Below are 27,438 nucleotides of genomic sequence, written 5' to 3'. Positions count from 1 at the left end.
ATCTAGCAGAAGCTCCCTTTCCTTGTGATTAAATGGGATTCCTTGTGATTTATGGGACAGCCCTCTCTCTCCTTCTTGGTTCCCAATACATCCTCGAATATGACCTTCCGTTATCCAGCACTGTCATATAGAACAGCCAACCCCACTCCCCCACCCGGCTCTCTTAAGCAACTCTGTATTTCCTCCCTTGTTGCACTTTATTGTTTCGATTCTCAGAACTTCCTCATATTCTCAAAACCTACATTTTCTATGAAGCCTTTGGCAAAATCCCATATTCCCAATGCCCAAGCGTAACTAATCACGACAACATATAACTAAAATACGTGTTCTTTCCCTGTTTACCTCTGCCTTTCCTCCTCTTCACCCCCAGGTCAAATGATGGGCTTCAAGCCCTGCCCTCTTGCACCCTAAAGCACCACGCAGAGCGATGGCACTACATAAATACAAACAGCTTTAATTTTTCAAGGCAAGTGAGTCACTTATTTTACACATAAACGGCTCTTTCCTAGAAGATTAGTACTGCCACATTAAAGTGCCAGGCAGACTTACCACTGGAACACCTCTTCCGTACAGATAAGCCATCCCTAGGCCACTCTGCCCTACTGGATTGCCCTAAAAAATGAAAGGGAATAAATTGGAATGCAATTACAAGTTTGAATCTAGATCTTCACCACGTATTTCTAACATTCTGAAGAATAAAAGAACATATGTTTTTAGGCCTTCAAAAAAGCATCACAATGCCAAGTTTAGGCCTATTGTATGTGCTCTGTAAAATTCTTGATTCCACTGAAAGCTAGGACAAATTTGATGTCAGACACTTGATAGCTTCAGGCAGTGTTGAAGGTATAATTCTTGGGCTGAAGGCATGTGCAAAGGAATTAACTGTTATCTCAAAGTGCTGATTTTGACCTTCAAAGTTCCAACTAGTTTTTGGCGATTGAAATACAATTACAAGGAGAAAAATTCCTGATAGTAGGAATCTACGCACCTAATGATGGGAAATCAGAATTCTACAAGAAACTGCATGAGATAATGCTGGACTATATTGACTACAACAACATCATTTTGATGGGAGATATGAATGGAGTTGTCTCCACATATATGGATAAGTCACAAAACCAAAACCTGACTAAAGAAGGCAGACTACCAAAGACTTTCTTCGAACTTACAGACAATATGGACTTGATTGACATTTGGAGAACAAAAAACCCTCTAGGCAAAGAGGGAACATTCTTTTCTGAGGCCCACCTATCTTGGACACGAATCGACCAAATTTGGGTGTCTAGAGGACTGGCACCTAAAACTAAAAAAATAGAGATTTGTCCCAAAACTTGCTCCGACCATAATGCCTTAAAAATGGACTTGAGACTCATACCAACTGGATCCTTTAGATGGAGAATGAATGACTCCTTGTTCAGAGATCAGGAGATTGTGAAGAAGGCCCAAAAAACGATGAAGGACTATTTTGAAATTAATTTGAATACCTCGGTGGAGAAAAAAACAATCTGGGACGCAAGTAAAGCTGTTATGAGAGGGTTCCTGATACAACAGAACACTATCAGGAAAAAACTCTGGAATGGTAAAAAAGACAAGATCTTGGAGAAGATAAAGGATGGAGAGAAAAGGTTGAGATTGAATCCAAAATCAAAAGAAATTTTAAGAGAAATAAAATTCCATCAAACACAATTTGCGAAATTGATGAATCAAGAAGTAGAATGGAAGATTAAACAGATGAAACAAAGATCATTTGAATCGGCAAACAAATGTGGGAAGTTACTGTCATGGCAGTTGAAAAAGAGACAGAAACTGAACTTTGTTACCAATCTAGAGGTTGAAGGTGAATGTATCCAGAAACCTGAGGAAATTAGAAAGTGCTTCCAGAGATATTTTAAAAAATTGTTCACACAAGGTCATCAAGAAGAGCAGGAGATAAATAAATTTGTAAAAAGTTATGGCCTGCAAAAATTGACTCAAGATAAACAAATAACCCTGAATTACAAAATAACAGAACAAGAAATTGGAAGTGCCATTCAGAACATGCAATTAGGCAAATCTCCGGGCCCAGATGGACTTACCTCCAAATATTACAAGACACTGAAGGAACATCTGATTCAACCATTGTTGGAGGTATGCAACCAAATAATGGAAGGGAAGGGAGCACCAGAATCGTGGAAAGAGGCATTCATCACGTTGATACCAAAATCAGAATCTGAAAAGACCCAATTGAAGAACTATCGCCCTATCTCACTCCTAAACGTGGATTACAAGATTTTCGCTGATATTTTGGCAAACAGGCTGAAAAAAGTTTTAAATGAAGTAATTCATAAAGACCAAGCAGGCTTTCTCCCTGGTAGACATTTGTCTGACAATACCAGGAACATTTTGGATGTTTTGGAACTACTACAGACAAATTTGAATACGAAAGCAGCTTTGATATTTATAGATGCGGAGAAGGCCTTTGACAACATATCTTGGAAATTTATGAAGAGAAATTTAGAAGGGATGGGAGTGGGAAGGGCATTTCAAAATGGTATTGAAGCGATCTATTCAGAACAAAAAGCTAAATTGATAGTAAACAATGTGGTGTCAGAAGAGTTCAAAATTGAAAAAGGAACACGACAGGGGTGCCCCTTATCACCCTTGCTATTTATTTCGGTCCTGGAGGTTTTGCTGAACCTGATCAGAAAGGACCAGCAGGTAGAAGGAATACAGGTCGGTAGAAAACAATATAAACTGAAGGCCTTTGCGGATGATGTGGTATTGACATTACAGGAGCCAGTGCCTAGTACTAAAAGAGCTTTGGAATTAATTTCTGAGTTTGGTCGGGTGGCGGGATTTAAGTTAAACAAACAAAAAACCAAGGTTTTGGCAAAAAATTTGACACCTTTAGAAATAGATGGGTTTCAGAAGGAAACTGAATTAAACGTGGTTAAAAAAGTGAAATACCTGGGGGTTAACCTGACCGGGAAAAATTTGAATTTGTTTAAAGATAATTATGAAAAATGTTGGTCTGAAATCAAAAAGGACCTAGAAATCTGGTCAAGATTGAAACTTTCCTTGTTGGGAAGAATTGCAGCTGTTAAGATGAATGTATTGCCAAAAATGTTGTTTTTATTTCAGGCCCTGCAGATCGTGGACAGGGTGGAGTGTTTTGGAAAGTGGCAGAGGGACATAGCGAAGTTTGTCTGGCAGGGCAAAAAGCCCCGAATAAAATTTAAAATATTAACAGATGCAAAGGAAAGAGGGGGGTTTGCCCTGCCGGACTTAAGGTTATACTATGAAGCCGCATCCTTCTGCTGGATGAAAGATTGGTTTTTGTTAGAAAACACCGATGTCCTAGATTTGGAAGGGTTTAACAATGCTTTCGGGTGGCATGCATATCTGTGGTATGACAAGGTAAAGTCTCATAAGCTATTTAAAAACCATATTGTCAGGAAATCTCTGTTTATTGTCTGGACTAAATACAAGGACTTACTTGAAAACAAGACTCCGAGGTGGTTGTCACCGATGGAGGCTAAGGCCATTAAGATTCTTAATATGGGGGGTGGCTGGGCAAAATACTGTGAAATAATTGAAAAAGTGGATGATACTTGGAGGCTGCAGAGTTTTGAAAAACTTAAAGGGAAGGTGCGAGACTGGTTTCATTACGCCCAAATTTTAGAAATTTTCAAAAAAGACAAAAAAATTGGCTTCCAGGTGGAAAAATCAAAACTAGAGTCAGAACTACTTGAACCTAAGACGAAAGTGCTTTCAAGAATGTACAATTTGTTGCTTAAATGGAATACTCAAGATGAGTTAGTTAAATCAGCCATGATAAAATGGGCACAAGACATCGGGTACAACATTATGTTTGAAGACTGGGAAAGGTTATGGACCACCAGTATGAAATTCACGGCATGTAGTGCCTTAAAAGAAAACATCATGAAAATGATATACAGGTGGTACATGACCCCAGTCAAATTGGCAAAGATATACCATTTGTCTGATAATAAATGTTGGAAATGCAAAGAGGCTGAGGGAACGTTCTTTCACCTCTGGTGGACATGCCCGAGGGTGAAGGCCTTTTGGGAAATGATTTATAACGAGCTGAAAAAGGTATTTAGATATACCTTTCAGAAGAAACCAGAGGCCTTCCTTTTGGGCATTGTGGGCCAGAGAGTGTTAAAGAAGGATAGGACTTTCTTTTTATATGCAACTACAGCAGCAAGAATTTTACTAGCTAAACACTGGAAGGCACAGGAATTACCCACACTGGAAGAGTGGCACACGCAACTGATGGACTATATGGAACTGGCTGAGATGACCGGCAGAATTCGAGACAGAGGAGAAGATGCAGTGGAAGAGGATTGGAGAAAATTTAAGGACTATTTACAAAAACATTATAAATTATTTGAATGTTGAGAATTTGCTAAGTTTTGAGGAAAACATGCTTCATTATTGAAATTCGGATATGATTATGATTGAGTTATGATTGAGAAAAGCTTAAATTTTTCAAAATCAATAATCAGATGAAAGTAGAATAATATACGAAACAAGGTAACAATTTGCTATATAACCTTTATTATAAAAATACAGAGATGGAGGAGGTGGGGAAGTCCAATGGATAATGAAAAAAGATTTGGAAGAAGGAGTTTTGTTTTTGCTTCTATTTGTTTTCTTTTCTTTCTTTTCTGTAAAAAACGGCTTTTGTTGAGTTATTGACAATGTATCTCGACCTTGGAAAACAAAGCAATAAAAAATATTTAAAAAAAAAAAAAAACAAAGTTCCAACTAGTTTGAGAACTTATTATCTGAAGGACTGCCTACACCTGTACAAACTTATGCAGGCATTAAGATCTACCTCAGAGGACTTGTTCATGTACCTGCAGTTAAGCTGGGGCACAAGAAACAACCTTTTCTGTGATGACAGACAGAATTGTGCAACTCCCTCCTTACAGAGCTGCTGATTTTTAAATGGGCCTTAAAAACTCTTCCTTTTTTCAGACACTGGTCCTATTGGTGTTCCATTTGTTTTAAACTGCTCTCTGTCTTTGGTTATTGATTATATGACTGCCACTATCAATTTTGTATAGTATTTCTTTTTCTGTAAACTGCCTCTGACAACGTCCAAGAATGATTTTATAAATAATTCTTGGCTTGGCGGCCTATGTACCATCAGCACAAGGCGTCATGCGCCCTATTGACTGGGACCTCAAACACTGTACTTTTATGACAACTATGAAAATGAAAATGCTCATTTAGTAGAAACATACCATATCAGCAGCTTTCTTGAAGTACTGAAGAGCTGTCTCATTGCTTTGAGGTACAATATCACTTCCTTCTGAATACATCTGGAAGAACAAAATGTAACTGAAGATTTTTTGGAAAAAGAGACATGAGCTGAGAGACTCTTTCATGCATAACGAAACTTTAGTACACTTTACTGTAACTTCCGCTCTAACTAAAGCAGAAACATTGCTGCCCAACTAACTAAAGTCTTAAAAACACTTAAAGGAAAAACTTTTCGGGGTGGGGGGGATGTAACATAAGAGCAGCCCTGCTGAATTAGACCAATGGCCCATCTTAAGCACCCAGGTTCACCTTTAGATTATTATTTTTTTAAAGCAGTTAGCCAGTTGATTTCAGTGACAACCCAGAATATCTTCCCAAACGTACTGTGTGTCTTACCTTTCCCAAAAATGCCATAGCATGGGAGTTACCAGCAGTAGCTGCTTGATTGAAGTATTCAAAAGCTCGCTAGAGAATGGAATAAGAGAAAACATCCATAACTATTGCTACATAATTCCAGAACTCAGTTAAATGTGCTCTTTGTTGTCTTGTTTGACCTGGCAATCTTGAAAACTTGGCAATAATAACAACCAGCTTCACTGCTTACTCAGCCAAGTGAGCAAGTTTGTATTAGTTAACTAAATTCATAAACTGTTTACCATAACATAATGTCCTGAATCAATTTACAAGCATAAAACATGATGATACAGTAAAGAGTACATAAACCTAACTGGCGTAAAAGTACCCAATTATTGGTGCTGCCCAGGTGCTCAGGAAAATGAAAACAGTTTTTCCTGGTGCCATAACAATGGAAGAGTTGGTGCCAGGCAGGCCTCCCTTGGGAAAGCATTACAAAAGTAGGGAAAGTTACTACAAAAATGGCCTATTCTCTCACTGTCACTTTCCAGACCATCTTTGTGGGGTGGTGCTCAGAGAAGAACTTCCAATGATGATCTCAGGGTCAGGGCAGGTTTATATGGGGAAAGGTGATTCAGAGCCTCAAAACCACAACTTTTAATTGAGACTGGAAACAAACTGGCAGTCAATGAAGTTGGGCCAGAAACCAGTGTTACATGTTCAAGCCTTCTTGTCCCAGTTAGCAACCAACCTGCAGCATTCTGCACTAGATGTAGGTCCCAAATTATCTTTCAAGGCAGTGCCACATTTAATGCAATACAGCAGTTTAACTTGGATGTTTCCAGAACAGAAAAAACCCAAGCCAGGCTCTGGTTCAGATACCCAATATAAACTAGATTCTCATTTCAGATAGATGTATGATCTTATATATGAAACAACTTAAGAATACAAGAGCTGAGATACACCTTGTGCATTAACTGGAATCTTGCTCCTTGCATGTTCACTTTCCTAACTTCAAGATTACTATTAAATACTGAAATTCTTAAGTGCTTATTATCAAACAGTCATAACACAGCAACAGAACAGATAGCTGCTGCATTACACATATAGCATTCCAGTTTCAGCCCAGTTACTTTTTATATGAACTGCCCTGAGACCTCCAGGTATAGGGCGGTATATTAATTAATAATACTATTACAATGCAATTAATGTGGAACTAAAATTGATTGACTGTTAATTGATTTCTAATGGTGCAGCAATAAAACTGCCAGCACACTTGCAAAGCTAAGCAGGGACCAGGATAGTTTCAAATAGGATGGGGGACCGCATTGCAGGACATTGGACTAGATGACCCTTCCAACTAAGACTTTATGAACCATTCACTGTATTACCAAAACAGCAAATGAACCATACCTGATGATTTTGTTCTACGCCTCTTCCGCCATGCAGATGCAACTGCCCAAGTCCAACCTAGAACATTAATTGAAAACTTGTCATGTATATTGTAGAATGAGCAAAACATATAGCAATAAGGGAAAGGAAATACTTTGAGGAGGTGATTGCCCTGCTTCATTAAACACAATAACCTGAAGCCAGCAAGCAGTGATAAATTACTGATACATTAAAATAGGGGTGGGCAACCCTTCTGTTGAGGGACATGTTTGCTTAGGGGTCATCTGTCAGGGACCAAGTCTCAGCAGTGGATGGGGCCCTGAGTCAAACGACCATCTCATTTTCTCCCTCCCCAGCAAACTCATCAGAACTCTGAACTGATCACTTGCAAAGGGCCTTTGAAATTAGGCTGAGGGCCATGTGTCGTCCTAGGGCTGCAGACTGAATGTTTTAGAGCAGAGATGGGAACACACACACACACACACAAGATGAAGCAGTTTTTCCTAGACATGACATTTATGTTTGAATACACCTAACTTCTTCTTTCTAAAAAATAAAATAAAATTCGTTTGAGTTCTACCCATACAATCCAAATTTCCTTTTCAATTCAAGCCACTGTTTCCCAGCCTGTTAAATACTTACCTAAATGCAATGATCATCTTCGAGAGCCTAATTAAAGAAAACCTTCCAGTACAACACAGCCTCAGATCACACACAGGCAACCGGCTTGCACTGCTTTACCAGTATGCTATGATTTGAAAACTTATGTGTTTTAGAAAAAAGGATTCTAATGCTGATTGTTAAGTTGGATGTCTGTAGGTTATGAGTGTAGTATTATGTCTGGTTGTTTTTCAGATACAAAGTTGTTCAGTTAATGCTGGTAAAATTAGCAAAAATGTATAAAACCTGTAATAAGTGCTGGAAATGTAAAGAAAAAGAAGGAACGTTTTATCATATGTGGTGGGAGTGTAAGAAAGTGAAGGGCTTCTGGGAGATGATATATAATGAGATTAAAAAAATGTTGAAGTATACATTTGCTAAGAAACCAGAAGCCCTACTTTTAGGGATTACAGGGAAGGAAATAAGAAGGAAGGATTATAAACTTTTTCAATACGCAGTTACAGCAGCAAGAATTCTACTGGCCCAGAAGTGGAAACAAAAGGAAATACCGACGAAAGAAGAATGAAGGATGAAATTAACAGACTATGCAGAACTGGACAAGATAACAGGGAAAGTTAGATATCTTCGAGACCAAAAGTTCATCGAGGACTGGGGGAAATTTGTGGAATATCTGAAAAGTACATGTGAAGTACAAACAACGCTAGTGGGGTTTAAAGAAGCACTGTAAAAACTGAGGTATATTGTTAAATGAAAATGGATGATTGGAGGGGGGACTAATGGCAATAGAGAACAGAAGAAATGCGTAAGCAAGAGTTAAATATGGATGATTGTCAGAGAAGTTGAAGGAAGTCCAAAAGTATGGAATTTGTGAAAATTTGGATTAAAACTGTATATATATGTTAAAAAATTAATAAAAAGCATTATAAAAAAAGGATGCAAAGTTGTTCAGTTAATACTGAGTCAGGATGTATCTGCCAAAAATTCGGTCAATCGTGAATTTCACAGTGAACTTTGGACAACAAGAGCCTCTTGGATGGGCAGTTCCTGCTTAAGAAACATAAGAAAAGGCCACTGAACGTGCGGAGGACAGAAAATGTGTCCAACTCTGAAGTGTGCTGCACAGAGCACAGGTGTGCCGCTGAATGGACGCATTCATGACTTTATAGAAGGACAACACACACATTTTAATTAAATTTGACTGTCACTCACATTTTGAAAAAGTGAAGGAGACCAAAATTGTCTCTGTTCCTCTACCTTTAGAGGTCATGCATTCCTCCCTAAAGCTCTCATGTGCTCAAAATGCCACAGCCAAACTGTTTGGTTCATGGCTGGGGAACTTACGATCCTCCCAGTGTTGCTGGACTAAAGCTCCCATCATCCGTGACCACTGCCCACACTGGCTGGGGCTGATTGGAGTTGGAGTCCATCAATATGTGGAGGAGGCTCACAGACTCCTATCCCCAGTTTAGTTGCTATGATACAATCTTTCTCACCTGCCCCAACATGTCAACCTTCTATTGTTAATTACTTTTAAAAACAAATATCATGTAAGAAATTCTGTAAGCGGTTCAAAAAAATATGAAATAAAACTTTAACATTGTTGCTGAAAATGAGTATTTAAAGATATTAAAAAACAACAATTAAAATCAACAGCAGCTGAAAAGAAATAAAACACATGTATTTTTCGTATGTCTGGACAGTCATTTTAAAGCAGGCACCACATAGAATACAGTGAAGGCCTGATGTCAATAGGCAGGGAGTTCCAAAGTGCTGCCAAACTAATAAAAGAACAATTTCTTATAATGCGGAACAAATATTGTATGGAACCTGTAATGGTGCCAGTTCTGCAGATAAAAGAGGTTGAGTGGACACATATGGGGCAAGGCAATCCCCCCCAAGAAAACTGGTCCCAAGCCATTAAGGCCTCTATAAAGCAATAGTAACTCCATGAACTTGGACCAATATCCAACAGGCAATCAGTGCAGTCCTTCGAGCAGAGGTGTTATATGAGAGGGTCTCATTCATGTCAGCAACTGTGCTAACTGCAGCTTCCAAATTAAGAACAAGGGAAGTTCCACATAGAGCGCTTTGCAGTAATCTTATCATGAAGTCAGTGACGTTGATGTATGACCTATAGCTTTCTAGCTCTTTACTTATATGTTGCTGTTATACCATTCTCCAAGAACAACCATTTCCCATTCTATCTAACCATACCTGTGCTTGAACATCTCCTTTTTCAGCTAGGAATTGGTAATATTGTATTAAATCTTCCTCTAGCATCCCACTTGCCATTCCTGGATTTTCTACTTCATCTGGAAGACGAATTCTCTGCACCACTGTGCCTCCTGTTAGAGAGATGTCACTAGCCACTAGAGAGAGAACAAAAACCCTGGTTAGAAGTTACTCAAATACAATTGCTCAAAAGAAACAGAGAGGAACCATTCCAGTCAGATTCAGGACTGTTCTGCACTGCACATAGTAGTATACTTGCCACCAAGTGCAGAATCAAATGGCTAGCTGCAGCTTCGTCTCTGTGTGCCCTAACAAGTGTACCTTAGCAGCACACATCTGCACATTTTAATGCACAAACTTAACACCCCTTGCACATACACCTAAAAAACCCAAATGTGTGAACTTCCCCTCAAAAATATACAAAAGCCCTATAAAAGAGGACGAGGAGTTACTGAGCATGGGTTGCAAGAGATTAAACAGAAAACTGTAATAGAACCATACCTTGTGTTGTAGAAATAGGCAATAAATCTGAAATGAAACCTAAATCAATATATTGTTGACAATAGAGACTGAATCTCTTAAAACTAGGCTGAGCAACAAAAAGTATTCTATGCTTTTGCCACAGTGCAGATTCTACGTTCAATCTAAAAATCAGAGCCAGCACACCCATGAGGCAGGGTGAAGCAGCCACCTCAGGCAGTGGAAACGCAAGAGGCAGCATCCCACCTGGTCCATCACTTCTGCTGGCAGTGGTAGGGCAGGCAAAACAGAGAACACATTTCCGTTTCACCTCAGGTGGAGAAGCGGGATGGGCCGGTCCTGCTAAAAATGCATAATTGCTGTTGTACCAACTTCACTTTATGTTAAGAGGCTAATCTTATTTCTGTTCAAGGCACACTGAAGAACAGAAAAAGATATCCATACTTTCACATACTGACATCTACCTTGACAAGCACACAGTTCAGTGTGGACATTTTAGTTAATGGGAAATATATAAATAGACGTTTAAACAAACATACACATACCATGATTGGCTACTAGACGGTAATGTGTGAGAGCAGATTCACAACTTTGAAGGACTCCTATCCCAGCCCAGTACCGGTAGCCCTAGAAAGAAGCCACTCTTGTTATTCCAACTTACTATTAAGACGACAAAAAAATAAAAAAAAATCCATCACAATTTGGGAATAGTACACAAATTTAAAAAATGGATCTTGCTGTTTTATAACTGAATTTATTTCAAGCAGATGGTGACAGAGAGAAAAGGTTAAAGACAATTATCATATTCAATGTCCTAGGTTCAGATTATGTTTTCATGAAAAATTATGAACACAGTTATAATTCTGGCATTTTTGAACATGGAAGGCTTTCTTAAAAACATCCACACAGTGGTTCCCTGCATAATAGCTTGCAGCTTTGGCTTATGAGAACCCACCGAAAACCAAATTTTATTGCGTCTTTCTCATCCTGCATATGTGACCAAAATCTACCACATGCAGGAATGTCTCATTTTAAAAAAATAATAATGAGGAAAGTTAACATGTTTGTGTAGACAACTGGGAACAAAAGGCTGCCTGTGCTGCGAGCAGTCTCATGCAGGGGTAGGGGAACTGGTGGTTTGGACCAGACCACCAACGTATCCGTAGCAGAAATTCAAGCAAGGCCACAGAAGTGCCGCCTTCTAGAATCACCACTAGAAGGGGGAGGTGGCACAGCATTGTGAGCATTGGAGGAGACACACAGCCATGTACTCCACAGGCTTTGAATGCCTTGAAGCAGCAGTTCTCCAAGTCCCTTCTTTGTCACTGCACAGCTGTTTCCATAATAGCTAAACCAGGGTGTGAACTTTCATCATCCTCTCACAGTGATCTCTTCCCTCACCTCTGCCCCCTGGTGGTCCAGCTGATCAGGAAAAACAGCTGAGCAGTACCAAAGAGGGCTTGAATGAGAGTGTGCTTTTGTGTGGCGCCCCTGCCACTTTTGTTTTAGCCTCTGCTGGCATGCACTCCCCTGGGATGACTCCTCAACTGTGGTCTAAGGAGAGATGTTGAGGATTCACAGCTGCACATTCTTAGTGTTAAGTTAGGAGCAACTGCACTATTTATACAGCAGGATTTGAAGCAATTATTTTATACCAAGGGACTGATTTAAAGACCTTTAGAAACAAGAGATCACCGGGTTGGAAGGGACCCTGAGGATCATCTAGTCTAACCCTCTGCAATGCGGGAATATGCAGCTCTCCCGTATGGGGATTGAACCTGCCACCCTGGTGTTATCAGCACCATGCTGCAACCAACTGAGTTATCCAGCTGGTCTCAAGTACTAAACATGGAAATGTTGCACTTAAAAACAGACTAAGCCATAAAAATAAAACGAATGCTTCAGAACAGAACACCTTGTACTTTTAGATATTGTAATATGCTTTCCTTCTGGTAATATGATACATTGCAGGTTTTATTCAATTACTTGTGTGTTAGATGACAAATGGACTTACCAGAATCATATGCGCTATCAAATTTCCTCCAAGGGCACCAAAAGTATAATAAACTAGTGCCTACAGAAAAAAAAGCAGAGGCTGGTTAATAACATTATTTTTACTGGCATTTTCATCAGAAAAAGACTTGGGGAAACATCAGCAGAATTGCCATACCTTTGCTTGGCTGGAATCAACACCAAGGCCAGAGGCATAGAGAAATCCAAGAGCCTGAAATGGAAGAACACAGTTCACAAGTGGCGATTTCAGGACTGGTTTAACTACTATTACAACCTGCTTTACAAGGTTACTGTGCTTATATATTTACTGTTAATACGAAGTATGCAGATAGCAGGATAATATCCATGCAATATACCTGACCTTTCAGGTGCAGTGCAAGGGTTGCTTATCTGGCTTGAGTAAGTCACAAGGTTTTTTTAAAAATTATTATTATTTAATCTTTAAGGTGTTACAATAAACTTACACAACTACTCTTTCGGAAAGTATGGATTTTTGCAACAGTACGTAGCTTTTTAAGTAAAAGGATTTGAAATATTGTCCACATAACATGTTTATGTTAGTGTCAACAAACTAGGCATTTCACAACAGTGACCAGGCAGAACATTTGCAGCGCAGGAAAAGAACACCTGAATCTTAAATTTTAAAGCAACAAGCTAAAAGTTTATTATGGAGATTACTACCCTTAGAGTTTGTTTGTCTGTGAGCCAATCTAAAAATAGGCTTGCAGCAAGAATAGGAGGAAAACCTCACAACAATACAACCTTTATGTTCCTTCGATGGGCTAACCCCCCAGCCCCGCCAACCCCAACAGAAAAGCTAGCTACACACAGGATTTTATTTTGGCTCCAACTCAGTGAAGATTACGTGGATACCAAAACGCGTGATATGCTTGTTGAGAGATTAAAATGGAATGGAAAGTCAGGCTTTACTAATCTCAGTAATAAATTTGCCGTTAAGGAAAAAGTATAATTTAGACAAGTAATTCTGCATCACTTTAACGACCTCATTTTTCCTTTCTGAAGAGGAAAAAAACCTAGCTGAAGTCTATGAAGCTCTTTAAAAATGGTATGAACATGACGCAGATGTAGTGCTTACTGAAACCACCTGTCCTGCTTGGCTGACCCTGAGAACTGCTGCCATACCTCTCAGAGCAACTGAGCACGATCTATGTGGATAGCTGAACACGTGCTTTGATTTGAGCAAACTATTTTAGGTAACACCAAACGAGCAGGCAAACCTTACATCAGCCATAGGTGCCCTGGAGGTATATGAGGCCTTATAACACAGAAACAGTGACAGCAAAACAGGTTGATCATTCCTTTTGGCAGGTTGCATGCAAGGAGGGCTGCCAACGAGCAGAGGAAATGCACACTCCTTAGAACAAATCACACAACGCAAGTCATATACAATTTTACAAACGTTCATACACTGCTTAACAAAGGAGGACACTTTAAGGTATACATACTGTTTGCCCCTTAGGAGATCCTTCTTCAGTCAGTTTCTCAAAGAGTTCTTTAGCTGACCGAACGTTTTGCTTCAAGTAGTCCCCAAACAACATGGCGTAAGATACTTTTTCCATTGCTTTTGTATGATTCATGTCAGCTGCTCTCATAAGATACTGATAGGCTCTTAAAGAAAAAGAATAGGTGTGAACACAAGTAAGTAAGTAAGTAAGTAAGTAAGTAAGTAAGTATCATCTGCAAAGTGATGACACCCAAATCCAAATCCACAAAACCCAGCACCAGCGATTTCATGTCAATAGTAAACAGCATGGGGACAAGACAAAATTTTGTAGAATTCTGTAAGGGCACAAAGTTGAGCAGGAACCATCTGCTATGCAAGGTAGGGGTAGGCATAAAATGGTGCTCCTCTCCCAACACAGTGAGATACCCCTAGAGCCGAACTTTCCGAATTTTTCATGTTGGTGACACACTTTTTAGATATGCATCATTTCGCAACACAGTAATTCAGTTTTATTGGAAAACTGGAGGTTAAACTAACCCCTTTCCAGCCCCGGGAGGAGTGTGGGAAGCGTTCACGTGACACAGCTACACACGGAAGCCGACACACTAACGTGTTGTGACACACAGTTTGGAAAGCCCTGCCCTAGAGAATACCATAGTGGAAGGTACTGAGAGCCATGGAGAGGTCCAGCAGAACCAACAGAAAAACACACCCTTGCTCAGTTCATAGCATGGACCACCCACCGCTGTAACAAAAGATGTTTCAGTAACAAAACCAGGCCAAAACCTACAAAGGAAAGGATCCAAGGAACCAGTATCATACAACAAATGTTCTTTGCTTGTTTCCTAGATAGCCAGAACCCAAGTAGTTTTGGGGTATGGAGGCAGTTCCTTCGTTCTAGCATGGAAGACCTACCCATGGAAGCTCCCACTTGAGACTGTAAACAACTATATCTAAGGCATATCTGGTGAGAATGTAGAAAGAAGCCTTCTCAGCAGCTGTGCCCAGGTGACGGATCCTTCTTGGGCTTTTCTGCCACCTATCCAAGATCACAGTCACTCATATACTTGGATGAGACAAGTTAAACTCATCACAACAGTTCTTTAATATTTCACTTGCTCCCCGTAAGTGCAACAGTTCTATGAAGTTGGATTTGAAACCACTGCATTCCTCTTTATGTATTATTTGCAATTGAAAACAAAATTTTAGCAGTATAAAATAAAGTTGGCCAGTCACATTTATAAATTTAAAAACTGGCCTAATTCTCTTTCTCTCTCACACACATGTAACTCACTCTTTCTTCTGGGCCTTTTTACTGCTTTCATTAAGGATTTTCATTCCAGTCTGGTAAACATCCTCTGCCTCTTGCATTTGTCTTCTCCTATTAGATTCTTCTTCAGCTTTTTTTTTTTAAGAAAAGTATAAAAAAGAATAATTAATACATTAGCCACCAAGACACTGCTCACACTGTTCTCAGGGCAGTTAACTGGGCTGTTATAGAATGCCACAACCTACATATTTCACACTGGGTTCCTGTGCTTTTAACAAACCACTGTGCTTCATATTTTTTTGCCTTGCAGAAGCCAAAAGGGGAAAGGCTCAGAAGGAAACAAAGTTAACCATGAACTGAAAATAGTCAAAAGTATACCTAGCACAGAGTTTGGTGGTCATGTTAAAAAGAGTGACAAGCATCTTTTTGAACTCTGGAAAGTAAAATCATAATTACTACTTCATGGTGACCAGAGCAACTTTTATTCTCCCAGCAAGGTTAATTTACAGTTCCTTAACACCAAACTGCATGCTGCTGTCAGTTCCAAGTTTTGTCCCCACAGTTTTTTCTTAAGTAAAAAGCACCCTTTCCCAGCTACTTTTCCACCACTGTGGGGGAAACAGTGGGAAAGCAGCTAGATCAAGGGAAATTCACAAAGCAAAAAGGCAACAGTGACCACATCTTGTTTTGTTTTCAACACTGGGTACTTGGAGGTTCCCCAAATAATCTGGCTAATCTCCTGTTAGAGCCATCTAAGCCACTGGCCACCACCAAACCTTGGAGGAGCCAAATCCACTTATTATTTTGTCTGTCCCAAATAACTTCAGCAGATGACCCCCAAGTCCTATTGTTATAAGAACAGGTATTCAATTTCTGTCTCAGCACCATTCATTGACTTAATCTCATGCAGCTCAATAATGGAATCTCTTAGCATAGCTGCCATACTTACTTTCACAGAAGCCCCACTTTTGATCAGCCTTGTAGTCGTAGGTTGTTGCACACCAGAGTCTACCGTCTTCCCTTCCATCTGCAGTACATTCTGAGTATTCCTTCTCCAGAAAAAGAAAGGGGAAGTAGCATGGCTCACCATCTGCAGTTCCTCCAATGGCTGTCAAAACTAAAAACAGCAACAGCAACAACAACCCAACATATCTTGCATTATTAAGATATCTTGAAGGAAGGAGCTCAACTGCTGCTAAGAGTTTGTTTTTACCTAGCGTTTTAGTTAAAATTGAACATGTGGCATCTTTTGGTATTTTCCTTTCGAAATGTAGAAATTGTCTATAAGATTGCAACCTAAATCAAAGTATCAATTTTCAGTATGGCAATCTTATCCCAACTTCCCTGGGAATAAGCCCCACTGAATTCAATAGGAGTACACATAGTTAGGATTAGTTAGAAGCTCTGGAAATTACAATAATTCAGGAAATCACACACACGAGACTGGTAGTTCACTAATTAGTAATTATCGCCTGGCAGCAAAAGGACCACATGTGTGCAAAGTTGTTTACACCATGTCTCATTGCTGTTGCATAGCGATTCAGACACATTAGGCAGCTCTGAACACTCTCACATACAGTGTACATATTTCCTGTTATTAATTATCAAGCTGAAAAGCAATTTGAAATTCAGAAGAACTCAATAACCAGGAGAAACAAAGCACTGTAAAGTGAAATGCTCACTGACACACCTATTATGAGGCTATTGCTTGATTAAGTTGATTATAGAGGAAACCTCTCTCACATCTGCTTGAATTCAACAGGTCTTTCTGTGCTAAAGACATAGGGGAAGGCCTGCCAAACCTTTGGGGCCATGGGGGTGGCAGAAATGGTTGCCACATTTAAGTAGCAGAAGTGGAGGAAGGACCAGGAAAAGGTGCAATCTGCTCATCAAACCGGAAAAAGTGCCTATATCAGTTACCACTGTGCTTGTTTAAAGAGATAAGCTCCCTGCACCTCTCCTCTGTGATGGGGGCTGTTCAATCCTAGCATCTAATGAAATCTGGGCATATGGAACTTCTACTTGTGCAACTTTCTCTTCTCCTCCCACCCTACAGCTCCCAGTATGCCCCCAAACTCCTGCTCCAGAGGACTGGGGGACCCTCTGGAGCAGATGGGGGTTAGGGGGGAAGGGATAAAGTCCTGTTGCATCTGCTGGTGTGACAATGGATATTGCTAAAGTTTCTTAACAGAAGGAGAAAACAGCTTTGGATTTGTGCAGCTTTAGGTTTCTATGAGTCGTTTTCAGATGTAACGCTAGTCTGAAAGTTACATAAAGTCAGTGATTATAGTTGACGTGGCATTAGGAGAGAAGTTAAAATCAGGCTACACATCCTGTGTCTATCATGCATGAAGCACATCTATTCTCAAGCATGTTATAATTAGATATCTAAAAAGGTTTCATAACAGTTTAGTGACTACTGCTTTGCTTGCAGTTTCAAACCTCTGGGAGATTCCAGGTTCAATATGCTTTATTAACACTGGATACTTTGCACTGAGTAGTTGACAGTAATGGACCAAAACTTTTAGCCACTTGCCAGTTAAAGTACAATGGTGACTCGTACTACTACTACCACCACCACCACCAGGGAGTGGGTGGCGCTGTGGTCTAAACCACTGAACCTCTTGGGCTTGCTGTTCAGAAGGTCGGCGGTTTGAATCCGCACGACGGGGTTGCTCTGCCCCAGCTTCTGCCAACCTAGCAGTTCAAAAGCACACCAGTGCAAGTAGATAAATAGGTACCACTGTGGCAGGCAGGTAAACACCATTTCTGTGCACACTGGCACTCGTCACAGTGTTCCATTGCACCAGAAGCGGTTCAGTCATGCTGGCCACATGACCCAGAAAGCTGCCTGTGGACACCGGCTCCCTCGGCCTGAAGCGAGATGCGTGCCACACCTCAGTCACCTTTGACTGGACTTAACCATACAGGGGTCCTTTGCCGTTTTTTACTACTATTACTGCTACTTATAGTTGTTGTTGTTGTTGTTGTTGTTATTATTATTATTATCACCATCATCAACAACAACAACATATATGAATCAATGTACAGATACTGTAGAGTGTGTTTCATTTTGAAACGTAAGAGTAGAATGCAGTTAACTATGATAAAAAGCCATGTTGACTGTTCTTTGGAAATAAACAGATTTTTGCATATCTTTACACTTAAACCTCTCTAATGCTCTTCTAGATCAATGTTCTTGAGGTGGGAAATCTCTGAGAGTTTTATACACATTCACTTTCCTTGTACTCAGTTCCATGTTTAAGACCATAACAGCGCAATCTTATATCTTCAGCTGGCTTTATTCTCATATAAAGAGATTGCAACCAAAGAGGCTCGGCAGACTCACAAGCCGCTTGCCTCTTGCCACAAGCCTTCCCCTTATTAAAGCTAGAACTGGTGCAAAGCAGCCCTACGATTGAGCTATGAAAAGCAGACTTATTCCTTAAGTAGGCTCCATCAACATTTTGTACAAAGTTAACAAGTCTTACTTTTCCTCAGCAAGATCTAACAAGCTGAAAAACAGCCTTCCATTCCTACCCCTAAAGTTCAAATCCTCATAAATGCCAACTGGTCTTTAAACATTTGAAGATTCTCTTTTTGCCAGTTTTGTTTAGACCAAATTTCCATGGGAGGCTGTGGACTCTCCTTCCTTGGAGTTTGTTAAGGAGGGAGAGTTGTTGAGCTTTTTTTGCCCAGACACTGCTGCTGACTGCAGTATTCTGGATATGTCTGGGAAATTCCGGACGTATGGCAACCCTAGATCTTTAGTTGAGATTCCTGGACTAGATGACCCATCCAACTCTATGATTCTAAACCAACCAATTCTGTAGCCCTGTAACAAGGAATGAAAGGGGGTTGACTACCTAGCTAAACAAAGCAGTACTACTTTAGACCTGTATCAAAAGGAAATATTAGCAATTCTGATGCCACAATTCCATACACTTACTTATTCCAGCTTTATGTTCTATAATGAATAGAAACAATTTTTGAAGAGAAGAATTGGATCTTCTACCACTGAAACCGATGCAACCCAAGGAATAGTATTTGTCACCATTAATGGACTGAATAAACTACATCAAGCTATTCTTGAGGAGATTTACCAGTTTTACTCTTAATTTTTAAAATTCAACTTGTGAAAAGTTATAAAACTTCAATTACACAGCTCAAACAAGAGAGTATTCTTGCAGGGAAACACAAGCCCCAAACTTATTTTTTTATTTAGTCATCAATTCACTTTATCTTGTGCAGGGCAACCCAAAGCAACTTATAACCAACCAACCAAGATTACCTGCTTTTTGTGCTTCTACCTCTTCCAAATCCTTATTTAATAGGGATGACAGTTCTAGAGAATTTAGCTCCTCCAAAGTTCTTTCCTTTTCCTCCTCTTGGCTTCTGAAACTCTCTCCATCTTCAATGTGAGACTCAGGTTCATCAGAGTCAATGAAGATCTGACCTGCTACCACATGGGTTCCAGCTGAATGGTCTTTCACCTGTTCCTCAGAAGGCAAGGTTGTCTAGGGAATGAGCAGCAGGGATAATTAAGTAGATAAAAGCTTCTGATCACCTCTCATATGCAGAAGATTTTTGACAAATGCAAACAAAGCTGGGGTTTTTCATATTTAAAAGGTAAAGGTACCCCTGCCCATACGGGCCAGTCTTGACAGACTCTAGGGTTGTGCGCCCATCTCACTCTATAGGCCGGGAGCCAGCGCTGTCCAGAGACACTTCCGGGTCACGTGGCCAGCGTGACATCGCTGCTCTGGCGAGCCAGAGCCACACACGGAAACGCCGTTTACCTTCCCGCTATAAAGCGGTCCCTATTTATGTACTTGCACCTGGGGGTGCTTTCGAACTGCTAGGTTGGCAGGCGCTGGGACCGAACAACGGGAGCGCACCCCGCCGCGGGGATTCGAACCGCCGACCTTTCGATCGGCAGGCCCTAGGTGCTGAGGCTTTTACCCACAGCGGCGTACACTAAATGCATGCAAAGAGTCAAAGGATTTGAGCATTCTTCTTATTTTGAATATGTGCCCTGTTCACTCACTCAGACTTACTTTCAGAATCTAGGCTATTGATTTAACATGTAAATCTGTTCTCTACTCACAGCAGCTCATCTATTTCCTACTACACTATCCTACCCCAGCCCCAAATTTCTTTTGGTGAGATCAGATTATGACCATTTTCTTGTGCAAAAGAACTTTGGTTTCTCCTCTCCACCCTCAAACCCCTGCACCCCCCCCCCCCCCCAAGATCTGCTCTGGAGGGTATCCCAACCTGCCATAGCAGGGACATCTGGAGGGTTTGGAAGACAGAATGAAGAAGACTCTTTGCACTACTGGATGCCCATTCATGCAATGCTGGATCTTGCCCACCATTTTTTAAAATCCAAGTTGAAATTACTGTTTCTGCTCCATGTCATGGAGCAATTATGATTATAGTCTAATGTACTTGTGTGTATGTATGTATATTTATTGCTCTTTTTACATTCCACCTAATAATTCTTTTGTCACCTGTTGGTAACTGGAAAATTCATATTGGTTTTCAACAGCAAGAATCACACACAGAGATTCCGTGCTCACCTTTGATTCAAAGGGCTCCTCTTGAGTTCCTTCTTCATCTGCAAAATTAAATAGTACTTTAATATAAGTTAGATGGAACAAAGGCATCTAAATTTTATTGAACAGAATGGGAATCTCCTGGAAAGTATCAGCCACACAAAGCCTCTGTTTAAATTTGTAAATTTTTACAATTTCAAAAACAAAATATCTGAACAAATCATGCTCTCATCAAAAGCGTGGTAGAACACTTATTCTCCCATCCCAAATGTCACTCCACAGTTTAAGCTGCTTGTAGATATTGGTATCTTTTATTGGCACCTAATCTCTGCAATGTATAAAATATATTCTAGAAATAATACACTGTATTACAGACAAGCTCTTAATTTTATAGCTCTACTAATCATAGGTAAAGGTAAAGGGACCCCTGACCGTTAGGTCCAGTCGTGGACGACTCTGGGGTTGCGGTGCTCATCTCGCTTTACTGGCCGAGGGAGCCAGCGTACAGCTTCCGGGTCATGTGGCTAGCATGACTAAGCCGCTTCTGGCAAACCAGAGCAGCGCACGGAAACACTGTTTACCTTCCCGCTGGAGCAGTACCTATTTATCTACTTGCACTCTGATGTGCTTTCGAACTGCTAGGTTGGAGGAGCTAGGACCAACCAACAGGAGCTCACCCCGTTGCGGGGATTCAAACCACCGACCTTCTGATAGGCAAGCCCTAGGTTCTGTGGTTTAGACAACAGTGCCACCCGTGTCACAGAAGAGCCAAAAAATAGCATTTCATAGAAGATCTCACAGAAAGGACACTGATAACCAAAGATGAGCTTTCTGAATCAGGCTGGTGGCCCATCTAGTCTAGCATCCTGTTCTTACAGTGATCAACCAAATGCTCTGTGCTGTGTATAGAAATTCTTTCTTTTTATCTTATATTATCTGTTTTCATAAAGCTTGCAGGTTAGCAGTGAGAACTTTGGTTTCGTTTTACTTATAAAAGTTAAACCTGATGCTTTACTTAATGCCAAGCCAGTCATTTTGAGTCTTCATGGAAGAGAAGTAGAAACAGCGCGGGGTGGGATCATACCACATTATTAGAAGTCACCTAGTGGCAGTCAGTGCAAATCCTAAGTAGATACGATTTCATCAAGATTTTTAATGAGTAGTTCTGCTTGCACTGGAAAAAACCCTGCTAGAGAACTGCAATGATGATACAAGGTCTATTTTTCTTTGAAAATTTATTTGCTTTACAACTATGAAACTGAAGTGATTATGTATTAAATTCCATATATAAGCAGACTAATATTAAGAAGACGTATAAAGAGAGAAAATATCAGGTTACAAATAATTTTCAATGGAACCCACTGAACCACCAGAACTGGTAAGTGTATTTTCATGTGTATCTTTAAGAGTGAAGCAAGCAGTGTTTCATTCTCATTGCATCATGTTAACATCTCTCTAAAGAAACAAGCTCTATATTAAGTTGTAGACAAACACAGCTGATTGTTAGCAAATAGATGTTCTTTCCAAAGCAAGGAGAAAAACAGGTCAAGTTTGTTTAGTTTTTTTTTAGTACTTATACAGTTTCTCCTTTAAGTTCAACAATTGATTGATATGTGAAACAAAAATTGGTGGAGAAGGGCTCATTGACTCTGTTACCGTTCCCAGCATTAAACTCCTAGAAAACAGATTGACATTTTATCTGCCCAACAAAAAAAGTAAATTTCTTTTAAAATAATGTGAGGGACCCTATAATTATGAATATTGATATATGGCTAATTGGAAGCTTACTCTGCTCATATCTATTTTGACTTTCCATTATATGTTTGGGGGAAGTGGTTTGTCCCTCTATGGGTTAAGGTGCTTCTTTAGCCTCTGAAGGTATTGTTGCCCAATTTGGTATGATGAGTCCAAACTGTGGCGTTTGAGACAACTCTGATGAGACCGTCACCAAATTTGGCACAATAGTTCCTGAAACGTAGAGGTGATCTATATTTGGTTACCATCATATGACATTTTGAATCCAGATGGTGGGTTAAAACTTTCAAAGCTGAGAAGTATCTGTTCTGCATTCTGGATAGCAGTACAGTGGTACCTCGCAAGACGAATGCCTCGCAAGACAAAAAACCCACAAGATGAAAGGGTTTTTTGTTTTTTGAGCTGCTTCGCAAGACGATTTTCCCTATGGGCTTGCTTCGCAAGACAGAAACGTCTTGCAAGTTTGTTTCCTTTTTCTTAACACCGTTAATACAGTTGCGACTTGACTTCGAGTAGCAACTCATAGCACACGGTGTGGTAGCCTTTTTTGAGGTTTTTGAAGACTTTGGTGATTTTTGAAGCTTTTCCAAAACTTTTCCGACGCCGTGCTTCGCAAGACGAAAAAAATCGCAAGACGACAAAACTCGCGGAACGAATTAATTTCGTCTTGCGAGGCACCACTGTATGATGTAACATGCTCATTCCCATCAGTGTTCCTACACTTGCAATTACAGTGGTACCTCGGGTTACATACGTTTCAGGTTACATACGCTTCAGGTTACTAACCCAGAAATAGTACCTCGGGTTAAGAACTTTGCTTCAGGATGAGAACAGAAATCATGCTCCAGCAGCGCGGTAGCAGCAGCAGCAGGCCCCATTAGCTAAAGTGGTCTTCAGGTTCAGAACAGTTTCAGGTTAAGAGCGGACCTCTTGAATGAATTAAGTACTTAACCTGAGGTACCACTGTACTTGTAATGTCTTCCTGGTTTTTGTTTGAAAATGAGATTAAAAATATACTACAACAACAACAACAACACCTGAAAATACTGTAACCATATTTGGCATAAAAGTAACAGGGCTGCGCACTGGATTCGGCCAAAGCCCACACTGAAACAGGCTGATCTGGGCTTGGACCAAATTGAGTCAAGATAACCCCAGGTCAAGTCACCTTGAGCAATCTGGGACTGGGTGGGAAGGAGAGTCAGCCAGCATCTGCAAAGGGCAGCCCAGGACTTTCAAGGAGTTCTGACTGAGTGTGCCTGTTCCCAGCAGGGGAACACACACACACAGGGTCAAACTGAACTGAACTGAACCCTGCACAAAATAGCTGCTGGGATTTGCAGGAAGAGAAAACCTAACCCCAGAATCAGGAGAGGAGAAGAGCTGGCTACTGTCCCTGTGCTGAGCCAGTGCCAAAGGACAGTCAATCTCTGGCCTCCAGGGTGATGGTGACATCTGATGTTAGTGTCAACTGAGGGGTGAGTGAGTTGGTCCAGCTTCAGTGGTTGCTTCCCATAATGCAGCAGCAGCAACTGTTGGGCAAGTGGCTGTCATAGCGTGGGAGAAGGTGGCACTGGTGGCTGTGGAAACAGCTGGGGCCTGAACCACACTGAGCAGGGACATGTTGGGGGCAACAATGTGGGAATGGGGAATGCCAGAATGGGGATGCCAAGCAGGCCTAGTATAGAAGCTGAGCATGGGCAGCAGTACTGCAGGAACGGCACACCAAGGGTGCAGTCCTGGTAGCTGCAGGGGTCTGCTTTGCAGGGATCCTTCTAGCTTGGAATGTGTTTAAGTAGCCTTCAGAAGCCCTGAATCCACCTGCTCTGTGTAGTGTGGTCAGGAGTAGGGTGAAAAGAGATGTCCCCCAGGCTAGGTTGGGAGCCTGGGCTTCGGGTTTGTGTGTGCTTGTCTCTGTTGGAGAGCTCTTTTGGGGGTGGCGAAGCAGTGGAGACATCTTGAAATGTACGTTGCTGTTTTAAAAAAGTCCAACAAAAAACCAAACCTGGAACAAAATTAGGCAAATTACCTCTAAAGTCAAAATAGCTAAAGGTCTCTGATTCCTGATTTCCAGGAAGTGCCATAAACTTTCTCAAGGTTGAAGAGACAGAAACTAGATGTCCTTGTCCCTGAAAGGCTTTATGAGCAGACTTCCTGCTGGATCACATGACTGATGCTTTCAAAACCCATCTTGGGTATTTGTCAGCATGTTATTACAGTATTCAAGGAAGCCTATGACAAATTGACTATACACACACTCTGGAATATCTAGAGCCAATTCCAGATTTCAGTCTTGTCTTGAACTGTGCAGTTTTGCCAACTGGTCTTTTTAAATATACTTTGAGTGAAATCTAATGAAGTCAAGTAGACCGACTGAAATAAATGAACTTGAACTTAAGTCCATAGATTTCAATTGGCTGACTCTGAATACAATTTAGTTGGCTATCACCCTGTGGGTTTAACTTATGAATTGCAAAATGCAAGGACTGTAATGTAAATCTACAGCCACACATAAAAATGTGTTATTTTGTGGCAAAAGGTTAGCATAAAAAAACCTCATTCCAAAGTTATGGAATGCCAACCAAAACTTCACAAGTATTAAAATGCTTGTGCCAGAAGACAGGAGGATGACACATTACATGCAGAACCACTTGCATTCATGTAATGGAACTTCTCCACCCACCATACACCAACTGCAGCCATCCTCACCCTCACAAATCTGTTCTGGAGATTCCCTCAACCCTACAGAGTAGATTGGGGGATGAAGGGGAGAAGAGAGAAGTGAAGTTCCATTGCATGAGCAGCAGTTATTGTTGGATACAACACTGTCCTTTTTAGTGTCTTGGTCATTGTAAAAGATAAAAAGAGAACCCTGAAACACACTTCCTGCATAAAACTAATAGCCACATTGGTTGATTCATTTCTTTTGCTTCACAGAATTGATTATTCTAAAAAAAAAAAAATACTTATGGGAAAAGTCCAGATGGCGAGTTTAAAACAGCTAATCATATCTTTTGTTGAGATAAGTTGCCAAGTAGCACAGAAAATTGCTCACAGTACTAGTAATTCATAGCTGGCAACGTTTCCCTTTTTTAAAGGGAAATTCCCTTATTCCGAATAGGATTCCTCACAAGAAAAGGGAAACGTTGACAGCTATGCTAGTAATTAAAACTTCCACATTAAGTTGTTTAACAGGATGGGAAAAGAAAACGACCAATGAATCTTTAGGCTGAGATAAAACTATAAAATTGAGCTACCGTGCATATGAAAAAGGGATTAGTAAGTGTTCTGGTTTTAGCAACATACATGCAGTGGTGTTGTTGCAGTGTAAAATACACTCAAAGGTACACTATGCATTCAAAATAACCAGTTACTTGCAACCGCTGCCGCTGGGTTAGCTATTCAATATGCAGACACTCTCCAACCCCTTATCTTTCCTCGGCTACATGCCCATCCAGACATTATCTCTGTACAAAGATCTGCATTAACTGCCAATCTGAAATTCAAAGGGTTACTTTTCATATATAAAACTCATAACAGCATGGAACCATTTACTTTAGGATTGCCTTACCCCATAAATGCTCACTTTGATCTGACACAAAGTGTTATTCTGCACTTGTAAGGAATCACTTTCATTGTGACACTCTGGAACTCCCTGTCCACTGACCTTAGGCAGGTGTATGCAGCTGCTGTATTGTTTTCAGTGCCTACTAAAAACTTTTTTGTTTGGGCAAGCCTATTCAGATATGTAACACTAACATGTATTTTAATACATCGTTTAATACATTTTAACTACTGATCTTATTTATAGTTTGATTTTTGCTGGATTGTTTTTAACTTTGACTTTTATTGCTAACTTTAATGCATATTTTATTTTATGTAAACCACGAGAGGTTTTTACAATTACGTGGTATACAAATTCCATTAAATAAATGAATAAAGCTGTACCCCACTGACCAGTGTTATGAATCTCTGTGTGCCACCTGTTATGAGTATCCTATTCATTTGGGCTCTTTGCTGCATCACCAGCAAGCGAATTCACTGCCTCTTGGCAGCTCACCCACAGGAACAAATGAACCAGAGAGGCATATGAAGTAATCACTGGGATGCCAAAATTCACCTACATAAGTATGTTGGAGTAAAATCCAATGTCTTTTCCCATGGTCCAAGCAAGGCAGCTTAGTGGCTTACCTGCTATGTGAAATCCCCTACAGTCCAATAGTCTAGGGTCTTCTCTCTCCTCTGCCCAAGCCATAGACACAACCCTTATTTAAATAGAATATGGGCTACAAGGAAAACCTTGCCCATATACACATTCCACGTGTGCACTTTGTCAAGTTTAAATGCACTTGCCTCCCTGACACTCACCACCAATCTATTAGCATAGAACATTAACATCTGTTAGGGAGTGGGCAAAGGCAAGAGGGCTCTGTTACTTTGGGTAAGTGGCAAGTGTAGGTAAGTGACAGGCATTATGCATGGGAACTAGAAGAAAACACCTTCAGTCAACTCATGAAATGTCAAATGTTCTACTATGCTGCACAAGATAAACCCACCTGAGTCAGGGTGAGCGTGTGTGTATGGGACGTGGAAGAGAAGAAAGGCAGAAATATTTCAATTTAAAAGTAATTTAGGAGACAGAAGAAAAGCAGCATTGGGCCAGCCATGGCCCCAAAGGTTGCATCTCTTGGTGCAACCAAGTTACAACAGTCCCATTTTATTCACACATCTGAAGTATCTTCGCCCCACTCGCTAGCCCGAATCAGCGCACAGAGCTCAATTAACAAGACCTCTCCTTCCCTCGGGCTTACAATCTACCGCAAAACAAAAAAAAGGGGGAGGCGGCAGCGGCAGCAAACTCAGGCACTAGTTTTTAGTTCCCTAGCGATCTATGGCAGGGTAGGTGCAAGCCAGCAAGCAGCTGCATGCAGCAGCAGCAGCAGCAGCTGCTCCTTCTCCGGGGCAATGGATGAGAAGACCAGGCTGGTCTCCCCCAACTATTCCTCTCCAAATTCACCGGGAAGCAC

General features: G+C 40.6%; 1 protein-coding gene across 2 annotated transcripts in view; it reads right to left on the bottom strand.

Annotated features, from left to right (window-relative positions):
• The window catches only part of SEL1L (SEL1L adaptor subunit of SYVN1 ubiquitin ligase), a 42,946-nt gene that overhangs the window by 15,013 nt on the left and 495 nt on the right, over nt 1–27,438 (bottom strand). The window contains exons 2-15 of one of the 2 annotated variants that reach the window (XM_028718199.2): nt 20,681–20,718; nt 19,390–19,615; nt 16,048–16,215; nt 15,123–15,228; nt 13,830–13,992; nt 12,521–12,574; nt 12,365–12,424; nt 10,896–10,977; nt 10,372–10,398; nt 9,853–10,007; nt 7,039–7,095; nt 5,668–5,736; nt 5,253–5,330; nt 550–612 (exon numbers count right to left, since the gene is read on the bottom strand). In XM_028718199.2, coding sequence (XP_028574032.2) covers nt 550–612; nt 5,253–5,330; nt 5,668–5,736; nt 7,039–7,095; nt 9,853–10,007; nt 10,372–10,398; nt 10,896–10,977; nt 12,365–12,424; nt 12,521–12,574; nt 13,830–13,992; nt 15,123–15,228; nt 16,048–16,215; nt 19,390–19,615; nt 20,681–20,718 — 1,346 coding nt within the window. The remainder of the gene's footprint in view (nt 1–549; nt 613–5,252; nt 5,331–5,667; nt 5,737–7,038; nt 7,096–9,852; nt 10,008–10,371; nt 10,399–10,895; nt 10,978–12,364; nt 12,425–12,520; nt 12,575–13,829; nt 13,993–15,122; nt 15,229–16,047; nt 16,216–19,389; nt 19,616–20,680; nt 20,719–27,438) is intronic. The other variant, XM_028718206.2, reaches the window with a different exon arrangement.

Source organism: Podarcis muralis, chromosome 1 (genome assembly GCF_964188315.1).
Source record: "Podarcis muralis chromosome 1, rPodMur119.hap1.1, whole genome shotgun sequence".
Classification (NCBI taxonomy): domain Eukaryota; kingdom Metazoa; phylum Chordata; class Lepidosauria; order Squamata; family Lacertidae; genus Podarcis; species Podarcis muralis.
This window is presented reverse-complemented; position numbering and strand designations above follow the sequence as displayed.